Source organism: Salvelinus fontinalis, chromosome 7, assembly GCF_029448725.1.
Source record: "Salvelinus fontinalis isolate EN_2023a chromosome 7, ASM2944872v1, whole genome shotgun sequence".
NCBI classification, from domain to species: Eukaryota; Metazoa; Chordata; class Actinopteri; order Salmoniformes; family Salmonidae; genus Salvelinus; species Salvelinus fontinalis.
The window spans coordinates 59,141,190-59,156,020 of NC_074671.1; the positions used below are offsets into that span (position 1 = coordinate 59,141,190).

At 41.6% G+C, this 14,831-nt stretch overlaps 1 protein-coding gene across 2 annotated transcripts; it reads left to right on the forward strand.

Annotated features, from left to right (window-relative positions):
* Positions 1–26: 26 nt before the first annotated feature.
* Positions 27–11,492, forward strand: LOC129859900 (motor neuron and pancreas homeobox protein 1-like). Of its 2 annotated transcripts, XM_055930123.1 has the most exons (4): positions 27–3,502; positions 4,483–8,338; positions 10,133–10,290; positions 10,868–11,492. In XM_055930123.1, the coding sequence occupies exons 2-4, from the start codon at positions 7,831–7,833 to the stop codon at positions 11,258–11,260; spliced, it is 1,059 nt and encodes a 352-aa protein (XP_055786098.1). In that variant the 5' UTR covers positions 27–3,502; positions 4,483–7,830; the 3' UTR covers positions 11,261–11,492. The 2 variants fall into 2 exon arrangements, with proteins under 2 accessions (XP_055786098.1, XP_055786097.1); XM_055930122.1 differs by having other exon boundaries at positions 27–8,338.
* Positions 11,493–14,831: the final 3,339 nt, after the last annotated feature.

Genomic DNA, 14,831 nt, shown 5'->3' on the forward strand with positions numbered 1-14,831 from the left:
AGTGTGGGAGAGAGGGAGGTAGTGTGGGAGAGAGAAGGAGGTGTGGAACAGAGAGAGGAAGAGGATAGAGCAGTGTGTCCCAATCAAGGCGTAGATTAGACCGTTTTTGAGAAGGAATCTGAACTTTTTAACTGTTTGTTTGTCTGGGGCAAACATATGCTTTCTCTGAATCGATATGATAAAGAAACAGCTATGTAACGATTGTGGGAAAATGTTATCAACCAGTTCCCTCCCTCAAGTCTTATATGATTGGGTACTCAGTCCTGCGTTCACCATTTTACTATGAGATTATTCTTTAGGCTATGTATAGTACCCATTATGAGATATTCCAAACAGATCACCATTATACAAGTCAGTATTCAACGTCCGTCTATGTCTGAGGATGTCGGGAGATGACGTGAAAACGGGCCACTAGGGGGCAACAGTAAGCGCAGTAGGTTTTGGTTTTGCGAGGGTGTTGTGGGCGAGGATGAGCGTAAGCATCTGTCTCTGATTCCAAAGTTGGCAAGTTTGAAAAAAAAACTGTTTGTTTCTTATATTTTTGTTATAAGCCTATATCAAACCTTAACCCTTACATTAACCATTCTGAGTTAATGCCTAATCCTAAATCAGTTAATGCCTAAATTTAACCATAACCTTATTTTTTTTTTTTAATTTGATGTTTGGAACCACATCGAAATTTGACTTTTGAGAAACACGGATGAGCGTCTAATTCTGACGTGAGACTGTGAGAGCTTATTGGATATTCAACCTTGGTTTCACTGCTGATTTGAAACTATGTGATGTAGCTACCGTGGTGATAATAACCTTAATTTGATGAGCTTGTACAAAAAATTGCTGATGCGACAAGTTTTCCAGTCGGCCCACTAATGTTTTTTTTCTCGTTGAGATTCATCTATCTTATTTGGTCAGTTCATTTAAATCCAGTTAAGGCAACCTGTTTTTGTCCAATTTAGTAACAAGCAAACAATCTCCTAATTAGCTCATGCTTTGTGATGACACAGCAGGGAATCAGGCCATATCGCCTGTCCTCGTTTAGTGTTTGTGAGGTCACAGATCAAAAAATGCTGATACACACCTGCTGAAGACCCACCAACACCTCTAACTAAGAGAGAGAAGAGAAGGAGACAGAGATAGATAGACAGAGACATTCCCATGTCCAGTGTGCATGTCATAAAGCAAAGCTCAATATTAGTTAATAAATTACAGAAGAAAAAAGGGAGAGAGAGAGAGCGGGAAGAGAAAAAACCTAATAAATTACCGTTATCTCCTTAATGAGACGACATTAATTAGGGTCTCAAGGTCTGGCGGAGAGCAGGGTGATTTATCGAGCAGCTCTAACAGTGTGGGAATTAGTCTAATTAGGAAAGAGATGGAGAGCTGATTTTCACTTCATAAAAAGCCCATTGTTGAACCCAAACCATTTATCAGAACCAGGGTTGCCCGGCTGAGACGTGAGTACATGAAGAGTTGGGAGCTCACACAGTGTCCAGGTGGTGTAACTTGTCTGTGGATCTTTGGCGGAATGTCAATTGTGTTTCCTTGAATCCTTGTGTCCTCTCCTCACGCCCTTCACTTACTTCCTATTGAAAACATCAGAGGATTCAAGGAAAGGAAACCTGAAATGAAGGATCAGACTTAGAGACAGTCGTCATGTTGGCCAGACAACCATAGACGTACATCTGCTCTATGTTGGTACCAAAGGTATCAGGGGGACAGTTGTATTAAAGCTATCGTACAGTAGTATTATAGTTTTACACATAGTTTGCCAATACATATGTAGGATCTTAATTTGAGCATTTTCTCACAGCATGAAAATATAATTATTCTTTGGATTATAATTTATAGACATTTTTTGTAGGGGTTGATACATTTTTTAGTTAGGGCATATCTGTAAGGGGTGCGTAACCGGTGGCAGGGAAGTCAGACGCAGGAGAGCAGAACTTGGTAATAGCCAGAGCAGTTTAATAGCAAAACCCACGGCATAAAAATAACAAGACATTTGGGTTCAAAAGCCCGTCGTGCCCCAATCAACACATGCACAAGCACTTACAATAAACAATCCCACACAAAGATATGGGAGGAACAAAGGGTTAAATACACAACAAATGATTGAGGGAATTGAAACCAGGTGTGAGGAAAAACAAGACAAAACACATGGAAAATGAAAAGTGGATCGATGATGGCTAGAAGACCCGAACAAGGAGAGGACCCGACTTCGGCGGAAGTCGTGACAATATCAAGTCTGACATTTTAAAATGGAAATTACAAACTTTAGAAGCCTTTTTAAACCTTGAATACACTTCAAGTTTGCATTTCCTGGAAATGTCCTTCATAAACAGGGAGATCAAATTATGTGTAGTGTTTAGCATTGTGTCTGACCTGCTCTTGGCAGTGATTCCTCTCAGAGTTACCAAAAACTGTGTGTGTGAAGCAACATGTCCTGTATCCAGAATGTTATCACAGAGTCTCAAGTTCAGGAGGATAAATATTCTGGAGGAGGCAATGCACATGTTGTTTCGTAGAAATAAGCGACTGTTTTATAGAAATAAGCAACAGTTTTATAGAAATAAGCAACTGTTTTATAGAAATAAGCAACTGTTATATAGAAATAAGCAACTGTTTTATAGAAATAAGTGACTGTTTTATAGAAATAAGCAACTGTTTTATAGAAATAAGTGACTGTTTTATAGAAATAAGTGACTGTTTTATAGAAATAAGCGACTGTTTTATAGAAATAAGCAACTGTTTTACAGAAATAAGCGACTGTTTTATAGAAATAAGCAACTGTTTTATAGAAATAAGCACCTAAAGTGAGGGTGGCAGCACAGGGGCAATATGATTTCTGATTTCTCTGCAGTGCAGGTTGGAGGAACTATCAGAGTGAGCTACCTAATGGAGCCAGGTCAGAATCCTGCCCTGTGCATACAGATTGAGATATGGGAGGTTGTGTCCCCTGCAGTCTGGCCAAACTCTGGTCAAATAGAATCACTCCTCCCTGTGGACCCGCCCTCCTATTAGACAAACGGAGAAACTCTGGGTCTGTGTTTGACCTCACACACACCAGCCCACTCTCTGGAATGGAGAGAGTTTTTTTTATGTGTGTGTGTGTGTGTGTGTGTGTGTGTGTGTGTGTGTGTGTGTGTGTGTGTGTGTGTGTGTGTGTGTGTGTGTGTGTGTGTGTGTGTGTGTGTGTGTGTGTGTGTGTGTGTGTGTGTGTGTGTGAGATTTACTTTTTTTGACTGATTCTGCTCTTGAATGCACCTCTGCGAGATCAGACATGCAGGTCCTTATCAGCAGGTTGAACAAACCCTGAGGACCAGTAACCCAGAGAGAGTCAATAAACTGCTGACTGACTGGGACAGCAGATCACTGCAGACCTGCGTTCAAACACTACTTAAAATCTTTTCAAATACTTTAAACGTTTGTTTTACTGCGCCTGGAGTGCCAGGTGATGCAGATGTGCACTTTTGGGACTATTCTATTGGTTCCATTGCACCAGGTAAGCTTAATGAAGCGGAGATAATGTATTATAAATGATTTTGAATACTAATTGAACCCAGGTCTAGATCACACAGGGAACACATGGCATGAGAACCAACCCCAACCTTTAAGGCTCCTGTCATGTAGATCACAGCCCAGAGCCGTGGTAATGATTGAAAAATATGCCTGTAATGACGATAAGCTCTTTAATGTTTCCTAAACTCCGCCGGCACTAACGTTTAAGGCCAGAGATCTAATTAATTAACTGATCAACTTTGACTTTGTAGTGCAATGCGGGCCGCTCTCTCAGAACGACTCAACCACCTGCCTGTGGGGACTTGCAGGGTGTGTGTGTGTGTTTCTGTGTGTGTGTGTGCGTGCGTGCATGCGTGCGTGTGTGTGTGCGAGCGCGCGTGTGCGTGTAAGTGTAACGGATGTGAAATGGCTAGCTAGTTAGCGGGTACGCGCTAAAAGCGTTTCAATCGGTTACGTCACTTGCTCTGAGACTTGAAGTAGGGTTTCCCCTTGCTCTGCAAGGGCCGCGGCTTTGTGGGGCGATGGGTAACGACGCTTCGTGGGCGACTGTTGTTGATGTGTGCAGAGGGTCCCTGGTTTGCGCCCGGGTCGGGGCGAGGGGACGGTCTAAAGTTATACTGTTACATATGCATGTCCGTTACGTGTGTGGTGTGTTCAAGACAAGGGCAAGTACTCCTGTCTTTGTGAGCAGGCATGCCAGGGTGTGTTTGTGAGTCCATCTAGCCCTACATGGCCAGCAGGACACTCTGGGCTTCTTATTAAAAATTATTCAGACACCCCTGTGCTGTTAGGAGATACATCAAACCAAGAGGGCAGGCTAAATGAACTGAAATAGTCCTATACAGTTTCTAGGGCCTTTATACCTGCTGACAATGTTGACACAAAACAAACACAGAGAAAATCTTAATTTGAGATTGTGTGCATAACTCTTAATTCCGTGTAAATGTCATTTTACACCCACAGATGTCAGGATAGGATTCGGCCCAGTGAGTCAACGGCAGCGGCTGAGACAGAATTCCATCGGATGCAACAGCAGCAGGATGGGTTTTTCTACTGAAGGACGGGCGGTGATGATGTGAATGTTTGTTCTCCTGTGTTGTTTGAAGGTGGATGAGTGGTGGGTGCGCGGTAGGGTGCTTGCCACGGTAGAAGCGGCGCGTTGCTAAGTGTTCAAACCTAGGGACCTGACATCGGGGGCAGCGGTGCCATTTCGATCATTGATTCAATTTAATTTGTGCACCTCAGACACGGGGTGCGGATGACGGATTTACCCGCGGCCTGGCTATTTAAATTACTTTTAAAACATAAAAGCAAAGAAACGAGGCGCGAGGGGAAGAGGTTGGGAGGAGTAGGCAGAAAGCACTCGCGCGGCGGCGGCTGATTTCCCTGGAGCAAATTAGCTCTATATCAGACCTGGCGACAGGCGGTATTCTGGGTGATAGGGAGCAGAGAGGGGGTGGAGGGGTTGGTGAGGGAGGAGGGCGGCCGCCCCCCGCGTGTCACTGCTTCAATCTTCTAGGGGTCAGACGCAACAACAATAACCACATACACCACCTCGCTGTGAGCGACGGTCTACAAGCGGGGAGAGGTGACCATTTAAGCGTTTTATGCATCTTCCTAGGCCTGATTTCAATTTCTTGAGATATAATTTAGAGCCTTTCGGATTAGGCCGCGTGCCCCTTGGATTTTATGGGCCTAGTCCACTACTCTTCCAATTCGTGGGGCTCATTCACTATTTGATTATTCAACTGTGCTTCAACTGTGCATAAGTGCTATTGCCTACATCTGAGTACTTATACTAATATTTTATAATATTGGAATATTCATTATAAGTCTTTGACAGTTATTATAAAAATACAAAAATCCCTCTAGGATTTATTTTCTATTGTCAACATTTTCACAATTAGGCTAAATAAATCACAAAAAGTGATTTGTGGATGATGTTTTGTATCCTTTAAATATTCCTGGATAACATTGTTCCGATAATTTGTAAGTAAATGATCGAATCAAAATAATGTATGCCTGTTTTCACAACATAACTAAAGTCTGGTTTTATTCAAATCTACCCGTTTGTTTAAAAAAATTATTGCAAGAATAAATGCACAGGCTTAGGATAATAGTAAAAAAAGTATTTAGCAAATATTACTGCTTTCGAAAAGAGTTTGAAAATATGACGTTATTGTTAAATAACGAATATGAAATTAATTTCATTTTATTATTCATTCATGTTTATTCAAAAGCAAATCGAAGATGTGTTGTGTATAGGTTACCATGACATTTTTAGGCCTATACTTTAAACTATGTTTTTCAAAGATTGTTGCTGAGTGGAGCATCATGGATAAATACATATGAGTTGATCAAATAGTGTATCATGTTCAGTAACCTATTGGCCATTGTGATACAACTATGAGCAAGTGGGCTTTATATGTTGATTTCATAAAAATGTCAAAATAACTATCACTTAGGACCTATAACAGTTGCTAGTGATTATTGGACTCGTGGTAGATTTGGTCTGGGGGTAGTAATTACAATAGTATCTCAGGAGTTAATGCCATGACGACGACGTATTCTGCGTCACCTGCTTGACCTGTTAGAAACCGGATATTTGTTATTTTTTGAAGTGCTTAGGGCCCAACAATGTTCACATGACCTGAGGTGAGGACCACCTACAGTAGGACTATGTCTGCTTTCGTTCACACACCTGCGCGCATTCCTCTTCGGGGGTCAGTCAGATGCTGCAGATTGCGGTTGTTAAAGGTGGGAGACAACCGGGAGATTCCCCATAGTTCACTGACCGGAGCCGGGAGGAAGGATGCCGTGTTGGTGCACCACATGCAAACATATAGAGAGCAAAGCAATTGTTAATCTGCTTCTTATTGCTGCAAATATCTTAACATCTTATGACACACGTCTAAAACTAACCGTGCTGATTTAGAACGAGTTGTAAAGCCTAACTAGGAATATGGCAGACTAATAACTGACCAATTATTATTTAAATCATGATGTTTTTCTGATTACCTTAATTTATTATGTTTTTACATTATTACCGATATGCTGTGGGCCTATGTAAATAGGCCTAATTACGTAGATGAATTGAAATGAGTCTTGGACATGGAAGAAAAGACACCTGGAGTGTGACCTAGCTATTCTATGCTAAATCAACTTTATTAATGCACTCTTTTACGGTTGATGTATAATTCTAGCTCATAAAGATGAATTACATTAGTATTTCAACCTGGAGAAACCCATGGGTTTTAAAATAAGCAAATCGTTAATATTGTGCTAATTAAAATATAAATCACTTGCCAATATTTCCTCTGAATAGACACGCAGAACAGATAATGATAGCAGGATTTATTTGATTTAGGCTATAAATAGATGTCCAAAATATGGCTTGAGATCCAAATGTGCAAAAACTACAAATCTGTAACATACTTTTATTATTTTCATCATCATTGTTATTATTATAATCACAATGTGGTAACTTATGTTTAAATAATCATCATCATTATTATAAATATTGTATCAATTTGTACTAATAGCTATGTAATAACTATAACTACAGTACTTGTTATATTATAGCCTAGACCACTTGTATCTTGTTATCTAATTCAGGCGCGTTCATAACGCAACAGTAGAAAAGGCTAATATTGCTACCAGCTCTCACAGTCTCACGTCACAATTAAACACAGCAGAAAGTGTTGCTGACAGACAGAGGGAAAGAGGTTGGACATTTCTCACGCAGGAGACGTGTGAGGCGCGTTCAGAGGTTTCTTGAGTCGCGTGGAAATGAGAGAGTAATTAGTTCATTAGAAAACGGTCGACTAAACTCACCCCTCGAGTACCTGCATTAGCCAATCACAGCTCAGACAGCCACAGGGGTGGGGGAGACGGCGGCTGAAGGAGTGAAACACTTGCTTTAGTTGGTTAAGTTGCTATTAAACACCAAGACCTGGCTGTTAGTCATCACATGTGATGTGAATGTGCGGATAGAGGACAACAGAAACCAAATGGACACTCGGAAAGCATTGCACTTTAATATTTTGTTGTATAATTTTATTTCCTAATAATTTAAGCTCTTCAGGGTTCTTCAGAGAATATTGTACCAAAACTGTTACAGGTAGGTGATAGCGAGGGGGTGAGCTAAGCTAAGGAGCTTGCTATCGAAACGCATACTAAAAGTACCTTGTCTCAATTGTATTTATCATTGCTCTGACTTATTTTGGTTACGAGAGGGTTGCACTGGCATCCTCAGAGTGACTTGTATAAAAAACGGAAACATTTAAAACAGAAGATTGGAGTTGGAGCTGTATGCGCTCTGACGCACAGAACAAGTGTACATTGGCAGGTCTGACCTTTGAGCAGCTCGCGGCAGTTTTCCTGATGAGAGTCGGTATGGAGAAATCGAATAATTTTCGAATCGATGCTCTGCTGGCCGACGAGATTCACCGGGCGAACAGAGACCTCTCCCCAGGTCTGAGCAGTGACAGCCCTGCGGGCAGCCCCGTGTCCTGTCGGCGAGCGGACACCCCGTCCCCGCGCAGGACGCCCATCCATCTTCAAACCGGGATAATCCCCAAACCGGGACTACTGAACCTCCCTCACACAGGACTCGCCTCACTACCCCAAATGTACCCTGCCCCTATGTACCCAATGTCGGCTTTGGGTGGACAGCACCCTGCCTTTGCCTACTCCGGTTTCACACACCTTATCCAGTCGTACCCAGACCACCTGAAGGCGGCTGCCATGGCAGGGTCTCTCCCCCTGGAGCACTGGATCCGGGCTGGAATGATGATACCACGTCTTCCAGACTACAGTTGTAAGTATAGTACACCCGTGGGCTAGGCAGCACACTCAATAGGCTATATATACTCTTGTCACAAATATATCAACAAACGAAACATCTTTAAAAGAGAGGCATTATGCGCTAGGCCCACGGGGTTTCTTTTAAAATCAGGGATCTAAATGGAGTTGAACTGTCTGTTGGTGTGTCTGTTGGTGATGTGTTCTTGTGCTTGCTCAGAACACATAGGCAATATAATTAATATAGCTAAACAGACGCAAAGCTAAGCCTAATTGCTGTAATCAATCATGTTTTTCAAATAGGTGTGGCGGGTATCAAGCAGAAATTAACTTACGCCCAGATACCGGAGGTTTATTGGTAGGGAAGGGATCGTTTGATCACTTAACAACCACTTCCAAAGCATTGAACCTGAACGCCTAGAGGTGTCGTAAAATCACTTATTGTTCCTCATTGCATGTAATCCAAAGGTGAGAAAAAGCAAATACAGGTACACACACACACACACACACACACACACACACACACACACACACACGGCAAATGTTGTAAACATAATCAAATATATGTTCTAAGATTAGGCTAAATGTTGCAATTAACTTTAGCTAGGTGTGCAAAACTTAAACCTATTTGATACCAGTATTGATAACAAAACTCAATATATTATAACATCTCTCATAACACATTTTACAAAAAAATTAAAAATTATAATAATCTGAAGAATAACACCAACAACAACAATAATAACAATAATCATACATTTCAATTTGTAAATAATGAATACATCTAATACGTAGGTTATTGGTTAACAATACGTGTTATTATATATTTATTATAATAATATTGTGTTACTAATTGTATTCATATTATTTCTAACTATTGCTAACATTTTTACCAATCAGACAAGATCTGTTTCAAACCATTTTTATTTCAATATAAGAGCAAGCACAATAGGGCTACATACAATGTGTTATCATAGAATTGTAATATTTCCATGTGTATTATATCATGCTTATTTTAATCCACCTTTAGGGCAATACTTTCTGAACAAATAATAGGGCACATTCAATCTCGATGGTAGAACGGTTTTGTTCTTTGTTCAGTCATTAATACACAACGTCTGAAAAATATAGGCTATTTAAATATCATGTAGAGGTATAGGCCTAAATATTGTTTAAGTGTAGTCTCATGAAAAGTCTTGGATCGATTTACTGCTAACTGTAATATCATGTTTTTATTTTTGGCCTTTTCATTTCGCTATAAACGTCAACTCGATGAACATTGTCTTTGTACTGAGGAGGAAACTATTAACAAACACCTAAAACATTCTGCTAGTTCACCAATAAAATCACTAAAGCTTCATCGAATTTTCATTAAGTTAATGGTGCTCGCGCTTTTTATGGCCCTCGCGCCCAGCTTCTGCCGTGTCCTCTCGTCAACAATAAACTGGAGTAAAGCTATTATAGTTAATGATGGCGAGAGAGTGCGGGCATGTGTGTGTGTGTTCCTCCCTCAACATTATATTGGACTTCCTATGTCCTTGGTATTGCAGAAATAAGACCATTGAAACAGTCTGAGATTAAATCTACTCACATGCATTGTCCAATAGCTTGAATTTACCAGAACACAGGCTTAGTAGCCTACACACCTCATTACATTTGGGAAGAACATAGTTGGGGAGAATTAAGCTATTCATTAGGCCAGAGTCATTGTAACTTTTTACCCAGTTGTTCACTAAAAATGATCCACAATGAAGAATATTGTACTGTACTAAGGTCTCTCTCTCTCTTTCCCTCCCTCTCCCCATCTCAGCACCCCAGGCAGGACTCCTGGGGAAGTGTCGTAGGCCCCGGACGGCTTTCACCAGTCAGCAGCTACTTGAGCTGGAGAACCAATTTAAACTCAACAAGTACCTGTCCAGACCCAAACGTTTTGAGGTGGCCACCTCTCTCATGCTGACCGAAACACAGGTGAGGGAGAAAAGGTGTCATTCTGTGTGTGTCTGTGTGAGCGTGTATATATGTGTATGTGTGTGGATTTCCAGCTGGCAGGCTATTCCAGCGCTGTCCTCTTATCCTATGTTCCTCTGGGAAGAACCTGTACAAATGATCCCTGGTGTGTTTGTCCTTGAGGTAGACTGTCTGCTATGGCATGCTCTGTTAGTCACTGGAGAGTAATGTGATGTCAGACAGTAGCAATCAGACCGCTAGTTCCTTATTTAGCTAATATATTACAGCTCTCTTGTTTCACCTGCCTCATCTAGTCCCAAATACCACCCCTAACGAAGCAGTTGACATGTTGATTTAAAAGATCAACTCCTCTGTGTTCGAACATATTCAGCTCGTTTTGGAATGACTTCTTCAGATAAATCTTTCTGCAAGTGAGTAACGGATGTTTTGGACATTTCAGCCCGGTTTAGTGGACAGAAAATGGCAGCCCAAATGTACTAAACTGATTTTGGGCACAGAGAGATAGAGACTGCAGGTGAGAGACCTCTACTCCTGAGTTAGTGTGTGGCTGACCGTCCTGCGTTCTGTCTCTCCACAGGTGAAGATCTGGTTCCAGAACCGGAGGATGAAGTGGAAGCGCAGCCGCAAGGCCAAGGAGCAGGCATCTGCATCTGCCCAGTCTGAGGCGGAGCGACTACGCACCGGGGGAAAACCGACCAATGGCAAACCAGCTGAGAATAGACGAGCTTCCACTCAGGATGACGAGGGAGAGCTAGACCTAGAAGAAGCAGAGGAGGAAGAGGAGGAAGAGGAAGAGGAGGAGGCGCCACACGAGTTTGCTGTTACCATGGGTGGCGCCGTGGGGTTGCAGCGTTCAACAGACTTTCTGAAGCTCACAGCGGAGCTTGGTTACAACCCCCACAGTCCCTTTTCTGAGGACGACTTAGTGGGGGTGACAGGGGGGGATAGGAAGATAGGCGCAGGGTTGTGAAAAGACAAAGACACACCCAGAAAGGAAAACGCCAGAGACACTGCTGCTTGACACTGGCTCTGGGAAAGTGGGGCTCTATAGTGTAAAAAGAGAAACAAATGGATGTGCCATTTCAAAAGCCTATGACAGTGTTTTTTGTGTACATAATGCTTAACGCAATGTAATGTTTCTGTGACCCTGACAGAGTTGTTTAAGGCAGTGGTTTCCAAACTGTGGGTCACCCCCCCCCCCCCCCCCCCAAAAAAAATGTTTTAAAGGAACTCAATCCAGCTTTAAACTTATTCTTGAAAGTTGTAATAGTAGAATGCACAAGGTGTCATTTCTATATTAGGTATTGCATAATCAGTTCCTCTTGTCATGTCAGTCATTACACACCTTAGAGAGCTATTTATAACTTGTTAGAAATGTCCAGATCCACTAGGCCATGTCAGCTAATGTTTTTTTTATTTGTTTTTTCAGCTCATAGATGTTGGAGTAATTTTTTTGTCAGTCAAATATCACATGAATACACATTAGGCATGGCAAAATGTACAGAATTGCAGGAAATAAGCTTTAAACCTGCAAAATTCTCTGCACCAACAAGAAGGGTGTGAACAGTTTGTGTCATTAACAGTGCTCGTGCCCATAGAAATAGACATGGAGCACACGCGGGGGGAGTGTGGGATGTTCCCCAATGCTGGAAGGGGGCCCCGAGTGAAAAAGTTTGGGTACCCCTGGTTTAAGGTATAGGTGTTCTTTAGGTTGGACTCGCATCTCTAAGGATGAGGGAATATAAAGCATTTTATATTCATCATCACATCAATTAAGGCTGAATAAGACACTGAACTCTGTCTCTCTCTGCTGTATTTTTTCATGGCATGCAACCCCCCAAAAATGTTTTTACACAGGACATTCACCGACTGTAAGACTCCTGTGTTTTTCATCCAATTGGACTGAGAAGTACTGCAGCAGCAGTGAAGCAGTGAACACCACTGACCTCTATTACGTGTCATCCATCTCAGCTAAACTCCGCCCCCCGACAGGCTGACTGACAGATGTGGCTCCTCCCACCAGTAGTGCTAAAGGATGTGATGCAACCAAGTTACGTTCAGAACCGTTGGACTGTTGCAAACAGCAACTTACACTGGCAGGAGTGAACAAACCCTGAGCAGTTTGCATTAGCTGAAAACGAAGGGGAAAGTGTTGCAAAGTGTTGCAGAATGTTGCGTGATGTTGTGAATGTGCCCCCATGAATGTCAGACATCTTGGATTTACAGACTTTCTGTGATGTCTCATATACTCTGTCTTGTGTGTGCAATTGAACATTGTTGTCATGTAAATTCAGATTTCTGTTGTTATTGTTGTTTGTTTGTTTATTGTTGTTATTTAACCACATTTAAATGTATCTAATTTATTTGAATTGACAGGTAAATGGCAGGGAAAAAGTGAATGTGTTTATCTGAAACTGGTCTGTGTTGATGTCAACTGAGTGAAATAAAAAAACAGAAATGAAAATTGTTCAAATAACTTGAGAAATGTAGGATTTATGCAAAGTTAACTCGTGAAAATGAGGGATTGATTTGTGGAGAACATTTAGAATATCTATAAGTAATCTAAAGTATTTTAAAAGTGGGTTTAGTGGAAAGCATTGAGAGGGAGTTACACAAACACATTGAGCAGACAAAGCTGAGCATTTCTTTAAGAAAGTTATTAGTGTGTGGAGCCTTCATGATGACCTTGTGAGTGTTCTGAAACCACAGAGTGATGGTAACAATAGGGTAGAGAGGTCCAACTATAAATCCAGCTAAAATAGACATATTGGCCAAATTTCTACTTCCAATCTAACTTAATGGAAATCTCTCAAATGGACACACTTTTTTTCTGTATCACACGTCCTTCCCTTGTTTCCTGTCTATTTCAGCCACCTTGTTGTCACAGATAACAGATGGCAAGATGGCAAAGAGAAAGGAAGAGAATCCAACACTGCATATTAAACCAGCAGAGCCCCTTTAATTTACAACCCTGGGGCTTTCAAATATGAATTACTCAGGCGGGTTTTACTGATAGTCAAATAATTAAGTTAATGAAGGAGAGGTAAAGGCTTATGTTCCAAATGGCTCCCTATTACCTATATAGTGCACTACTTTTTAGGGATCTGGTAATGCATTATATAGGGAATAGGGTGCAATTTGGGGCGCACACAAAGTAATCAGCGCCTGATGGTGATGTCACCCAGGCTACATTTTAATTTGCAAGAAGAAACAGAAGATGATGTGTGTCTGACCGAAACGGGCCGTTTTTATTGGCCGTCCAAAGTACGGGCGGTGATTAAAAACCGGACTAGAGGACACACGCGGCATAACTCGTCTCCTCCTGCCCAGCCCGCCGGCAGGCCCCGGCCCACAACATCATGCTTATATAGTGATTAAATGCATTTTTAACTGGCCGGGCAAGACGCTGGCCTGTCTCGTGAAACGAAGCCGGGATGGTTCTGCTACATGAACTTAAGACGGAAAGGGGCCTTTGTGTACAGCTACAGGTCTGGAGTCAGTTTAGTTTTAATTTTGGTGATGGTGGAGGGCAGTATGGAGTCAAGGGGCACTAGTCTTAGATAGGTTTAAGGGTTATTTTCTGTTTGGAGGCGGCTGGGTGCTCAGAAACTGAGAGCCGGACAAATGCAGTAATAGATAGTTATGGAACAAGGTGGAAGACAATGATTAGAGTTATTGAATGTGTTTGACAGTGTAGTGGATTGGATTTAGTGTCCAAGGTTTTGCATGTGTTTAACAGTGTAGTGGATTGGATTTAGTATCTAAGGTTTTGAATATGTTTGACAGTGTGGTGGATTGAATTTAGTGTCTAAGATTTTGAACGTGTTTGACAGTGTAGTGGATAGGATTTAGTGTCAAGTGACTTCATCCTATTCCTTATGGCTCACAATCAGGGCCTCAAAAGCAGTTCACTGTAGAGTAAACAGTGCTTATAGGCCTTAAAGCACCATGTCTCAGACCTTACCACTATGTCTCCCTCAATGCAGCATTTAATTTGGCTGATGAAAAATCACATCAATCAATAAGAGTTAATTTAGATGTGTGACTAATGCCATTCGGCCTGTTTTATGATACAGGGCCGCCTGACAAACACATCTAAAATCATAGTAAATTGATAAGCAGGCTGAGCGAAATATAGAGATCATTGATTCAGTTTCTCAATTCTAATTTAATCTGAACTCACCTGTCATACTGATAAAAAATGATTGGTGTAAATTCCATCCACTGGTGATAACGCTGTCAATAGTGATTTCTCAACAGCCTGGTCTGACAGAATTGCTGACGGCCCCTATGCTTTTTCTATACCAATAATGCAATCGCCTCATTGTGTGTGTGTTTGTGTGTGTATGAATGTGTGTGTGTGTATGTGTGTGTGTACGTGCATGTCTGTGTGTATGTGTGTGTGTATGTGTGTGAGTGTCTGTATTTGTGTGTGTATGTGTGTGAGTGTCGTTGTGTGTGTATGTGTATGTGTGTGTATATGTGTGTATGTGTGTGTGTGTGTGTGTGTGTGTGTGTGTGTGTGTGTGTGTGTGTGTGTG

What these genes read in the sequence shown, in the direction of transcription:
- LOC129859900 (XM_055930122.1), top strand. Translation starts at nt 7,831, where the DNA reads ATGCGCTCTGACGCACAGAACAAGTGTACATTGGCAGGTCTGACCTTT. An exon ending in ACGTCTTCCAGACTACAGTT is followed by an intron (nt 8,339 to 10,132) that starts GTAAGTATAGTA and finishes TCCCCATCTCAG; the next exon opens with CACCCCAGGCAGGACTCCTG. An exon ending in TCATGCTGACCGAAACACAG is followed by an intron (nt 10,291 to 10,867) that starts GTGAGGGAGAAA and finishes GTCTCTCCACAG; the next exon opens with GTGAAGATCTGGTTCCAGAA.